Source organism: Fulmarus glacialis, unplaced genomic scaffold (assembly GCF_000690835.1).
Source record: "Fulmarus glacialis isolate BGI_N327 unplaced genomic scaffold, ASM69083v1 scaffold3914, whole genome shotgun sequence".
Taxonomy (NCBI): Eukaryota; Metazoa; Chordata; class Aves; order Procellariiformes; family Procellariidae; genus Fulmarus; species Fulmarus glacialis.
Window position 1 is genome coordinate 43654 of NW_009208502.1, and position 5437 is coordinate 49090.

The 5437-nt window shown below is 47.4% G+C and overlaps 1 protein-coding gene across 1 annotated transcript in view; it reads left to right on the forward strand.

Moving 5' to 3' along the window:
* The window catches only part of HGD (homogentisate 1,2-dioxygenase), a 25535-nt gene extending 20363 nt beyond the window's left edge, over positions 1–5172 (forward strand). Inside the window, exons 12-14 of the mRNA XM_009576493.1 lie at positions 1053–1179; positions 3992–4173; positions 4802–5172. Of these exons, the coding sequence (XP_009574788.1) occupies positions 1053–1179; positions 3992–4173; positions 4802–4933 (441 nt within the window). The 3' untranslated portion in view covers positions 4934–5172. The remainder of the gene's footprint in view (positions 1–1052; positions 1180–3991; positions 4174–4801) is intronic.
* Positions 5173–5437: the final 265 nt, after the last annotated feature.

A 5437-nucleotide genomic window follows, 5' to 3' on the forward strand; every position in this document is an offset into this window, starting at 1 on the left:
TGGGGCCAAACCATGCTCTTGCAGAAAAGACAACCTCCTCTGTGGTACAAAGATGTAACTGGGGGTTGATCAGCTTCCTAAACAGCTTTATGCAGCTTAGCATAGAACTTCTGTGCCCTGGAGGAGAGCTGAATACTGAAGCCAACACACACCGTGCAACTCAGCAAAAAGACTTCTGCTTCAAATTCTTGCCTTGATTTATTTCTTGCAATTGCACAGACTCCTTCCCCTGGTTCCTCTGAGCTCACCACTGAAATTCATTCGAAGAGCTGGCAGCTTTCATTGCAATAATTTCTAGATCTTATGGAAAATAACTAAAGCCAAAACTAATGATGTGAGCAGCTCTTCTAAAAAGGAAACCAGCCCAGTGGGAGAGGTGCCCCCAGCGATGCCATCTCTTGGCGTTGCTTCTGCAAGTGGGTGCGCAAGGAGACTGGAGCATTTCTAGTGAGACAACCAGCAGAAAGCATTGTTTAAACTCCAGAAAAACCTGCCAGGAGAAGGATGGTTTTGGGATCAAAGCCCAGAAAATCTGGACTAGAGACTTCAAAAATCCTTGAAGCAAGCCACAATTTCTCTGCACTTTGCTCTCCCTGCTTGTAAACTAACAGGGCTGTGAGGCTAGATGCCTCCAGCAGGGTGTTCCTGTCCTCTGTAACTGGCTAAGGAAGAGGTACGGTTTTGTGGTAGGAGCAGTGCTGGAGACTGCTCCTGGAATTACAGTACCCCGTCTTGCAGGGTTGTTCCTCCCCTGCCTCCCTTCTGTGTGGCCGGCTCCAAGGACATCATTGCTGGGGCAGGGAAGGCTCTCCAAGGCTGCCTATAGGAAGAACCATCCAGTTCCATCACTTGTCTCCCATGTTTAGCATGGGATCGAGATGCTGGGTGCTGTCACACAGGGTCACAAATTTCACCCATATCACCAGGTACAGGTAGTAAAAGTGTTTTGGCAAGAGGGAGTTTCAGTATCAGTCAGGTTTACCGGCTGGATGACCTAGGCAGATAGCTCTGAACCCTGTCCTGTTTCATGCTTTTTGCTTTGCTTTTTTCAGGATCCTTCTATCTTCACTGTCCTGACAGCCAAGTCGACCCGTCCTGGAGTGGCACTCGCTGACTTTGTCATATTCCCCCCGCGATGGGGAGTAGCTAACAACACCTTCCGTCCACCATACTACCACCGTATGTCTGCTCTTTGTTGGTTGTGCAGGACTGCAGGGAAAAAACAAGCCTCCATTTATTTGAGAGCACACACAGGAAAGAAGCAGTCTGATATGTTGCCCTTGGCACAGTTAAAGTCAGCTTCTTGGAGTCAGTCAGTCCTCCCCGGAAAATGAACAAACCCAAAGATGTTCCTATTTAGAGCACCTCAGGAGAACTCAGAGGTGATGGGCTGGTGGTGTCTGCATAGATGGATGTGTCTGTACGCAAGGGGCTCCCACTGAGACCGGGTGCATATTGAACTTGGCATTGCACAAATGCATCAGAAATTGTCCTCTCATCCAGCCATGAATTGCTTAATATCTCGTTAGAGTACACAGATAAAGAACAGGAGAAAGGAAAATATGACATCACAGCTCCTCCTGCTACTTAGACATATTTCCAAGCGTCTTGGAGGCTGGTAGAATTAGTGGCACTTGCAAGCACACTATGCAGCTGTGCCGCCATCTGAGTAAATCCCACAGGCCAAGTCCTGCCCTCTCATTCTGCTTTCATTCCCAGTAACGAGTGTGACATGGAAACATGTCTCCTGGCCGGCTGGGATAGTGCCAGGTCACATTTACTTCTTTTATTAGACCCTAAAAGGTGAGACACACAGCCGGTTTACCACGATTCAGTTGCTGCGCACCAGAAGGGCTGTGCTAACTTTCCGCAGACACGTTGTGTTGAACAACATGAACTTGTTCAACCTTGCTTTGTCTGAGTAAAAGACGGCTGAAATAACTCTCATTCTTTTGTCTGTGTTGTGAGCTAAGAGTACCCACGCAGACAGCTACCACAGCTACTCACTGGACCACAGTACCTCGGCCACAGGCTTGAGCGCTAAATTCATGATGAGCAGGTTGGTTGTCTGCTCTAGGCCAGCCATGGAGGGGCAGAGCTTGAGTGGGTAAGGCAGACATCGCAACAGTCAATTATCAAGACACTGCACGTTAGTTCCCTATGAGATTAGTGCGGTGATGAGAATCTTGTACTATTAGAGAGGCGTAACAGGACAGAGCAACTCTGGGGTAGAAGTAGCACAAGTTCAGTGCTGCTGAACTCTCCTCTCACAAAACATTTTACGAGAGGCCTATTTTGTTTGCCAGAAATCCCCTGTTGCCTCCTCTTCTCAGCCTGTGTTCAGAGAACTTTGGTGCACTCAGAGTCACGGTTTTCGTCTTGCCTTAACTTTGCCCCACGTATAAATATAGCAATGGTGGTCCAGAAATCTCCCCCTAGAAACAGTAACAATTTCACATACAAAGGTTGCTGTGCAGCTCATAAATACTGACTTCTCTTCGTCATCTTTCTGCATCCCTGGAGGCTGTGAATTACTCCTAGGGTCTTTGGACCACAGGTTGAAAAATGTGTCCGATACAGCTTTTATACCATATATTGCATCCGTGTCTGGAAGAGTACTTGTGTGATTCTCATTATGGTGGGACCTAATATCTAATGGCCACTAAGGGATTTTAACTTCACAGCATCCTGCTTGTAGAGGACAATGCTGTTTTACCCATAGGGAATGGAGGTGCGCCTAAGTTCTTGGGGTGATGTAGGAAATCTGCGAACAAATAAGAAACTGGACTCAGCTCACCTATTAAGTCCCAGGCTGGTTTCCTACTCACCAGCCCATCCTTCCTAAGCAAAAGTATGAGCCCTGTTGCAGATGCGTTGGCAATCCAGCTCTTAGGGTCTGTACAGCACTCTGAGTGTGCCAAGCACAATACATTAGTGAGTTCAATGAAAAGCCCATAACAATCCGGTCTTACATGAGATACTGACAACTTGGGAAGAAAATTAATAAATGTTTGCATACATATATAGGTCAACTCTGCTTTGAGCTAAATTAGTTTTGTTGTTAAACGTTTCAGACCCTGGATTGTACTTAATGAAGACGGAACTAGTGGTTAAAAAGGGCCATATATAACACAGCTACAGAAACGTGTCCTGGTTTTGGGAAAGCTGACCGCTAAGCAGAAAGTTGCCATATTGGTTAGTCACATCAGGTCTACTAAAGCTGAAAGCTTGGGATGGCAGTTGTTAAAGTACTTCCCTTACAGGGAGCATAACTCAGTTAAGTACTGAATGATTAGATATAGCCATCCTTACCTAAGTTAGTGGTATATTACTCCATTGGTTTCAGAGGGTCTACTTAAAAGTATTCTTCCTTGGGGAAAGACGAATTTGGCTCTTTGTCTTTGGGCATACAGTGGCTCTCGAGAAATAAGTAAGTAATGCGCGAATCACAAGCATAAGGTACTGAAGCGCCTGGCTGGACTGGAGGTGGTAGAAGAATATTGAACAAAATGATTTCAAGCTTATAACCTGGGACAGCAGACCAGGCTTTCTCACCAGACTGCTGGCCAGGCATTTTGTGCCTCAGTGCCCGTAACGCAGGGATGATTATACTGAACTTTCTTTCCAGCACTTTAAGATCTCTAATCCAAGTCTGTAAATACCAGGTTGCACCATGCAGTCGTATGCAGGTGTAGTACTTACACAGCTCGAGGTGGTAGGAAAAGCACAGGTCTACCAACATCAATGCACCTTCATTAGGGAGCTCTCAGTTTCTGAATCCAGATAATCAAGAGCAGAATAAAACCTGTACAGCTTTACAAGCATTACCTGTAGGATCCCTGATGTCCTCTCTTGTGATGCTCTGCTTAGGAACCTCTGCTCCACTCACTGCCCGGCCCAGCTTAGCTCATGGGTTTCGAGGAGCTCACAGCCCAGCTGTGATGCCTCCTAATCACACTGTATTGCCACCTCTTCTCTATACCTCCTGCAGGGAACTGCATGAGTGAGTTCATGGGGCTCATCAAAGGCCACTACGAAGCAAAGGAGGAAGGCTTCCAGCCTGGAGGGGGTAGCTTGCACAGCATGATGACTCCTCATGGGCCGGATGCTGACTGTTTTGAGAAGGCGAGCAAAGCCAAGCTGGAGCCTGAGAGGGTTGCAGAAGGGACCATGGTAAGGAGCCAAAGGAGCCAGTAAGATTTCGAATACGGCACAGCATACTGCAGCTGTGCCACTCTCGAAGTACAGCCTAGCTTCTTGCTGGCAAGTTGGAAAAGTACTTGGCTGCAGCATTCACCTCCCTTACCGATCAGCACCATTCAACTCCCAGGAGCTCCCCTGGAAACATGCGATGCCAGGCAGCTTTGATCATCTGCCCACATAAATTGTTGCCTGAGCAGGAAGCTGAGAATTTTCATGCTGATTAATTTAATTTTTGTCTTAGCCTATGGACAAAGCAATGAAATCCCTGACTGCCCTCCTTTCTCCACCCCCTAAAATCTAATGATCATCATCAACAGACCTTGAACTAGAGCTTTTAGAACAACCTGGACTTCCTGGGTATGCAAGGAATCCAGAGTCACTCCTGAGATCTGGTTAATACCAGCATTGCAATGCCAGCTCTGAAGAGCTTTCTCCTCCTGGGATGATCGGGCTGGAGGCAGAACTTGGCAGGGCTGGACCATGTGTGCAACTCCTGTTTGTGGTAGAGCAGAGCCACCTTGCCTGGATGCAAATTCTCGCTCTCTTGCCCTAACCTAGCTTCCCTCTTGCCCTAACCTAGCTTCCCTCTTCCCCACAGGCCTTCATGTTCGAATCGTCCCTCAGTCTGGCCGTCACCAAATGGGGCCTCCAGACCTCCAACCGCCTAGATAAAAACTACTACAAGTGCTGGGAACCTCTGAAAAGCCATTTCAACCCTAAGTGCAAGTAAAGAGAAGTATTTGTTGCTTGCAACACGTGAGTGAAGACAGGGAAATCGAGCATACCTACATATGATGGCACAGTCGACTCGGGCAACGCAGAGTGCTCCAGCACAGAACAGCGTTTCCAGCAGCCACCGAGCCACAAAGATGATCATTCCTATGTAACTTGGGAAATGCAGTAAAACCCACACCATTATTCTTGACTTTCAAGTATCCAATTAAAGCTTTCCTGGTGACACGCCGAAGCTGAAGTACTTGCGTGGCTCTCACTATGTGTAGTTGGTGTCAATGCTGTACCTTGTGCAGATACGAGGTAACAGCCAGCCCCGCTCTCAGGGTCTCCTGAAAATATGACCCGGTGTGTCTTTCACAGGGAGAAACTGGGGATCAATAAAGCATTTTATGCTGTCTGTAGGGGAAGAGCTTTCCAAACAGAGCTGAAGGCTCTAGCAGACCTAAGCCTCCTAATAGAGCAGACCATTTCAACCTGCTGCTCTGTGGAGGGTTGCCAA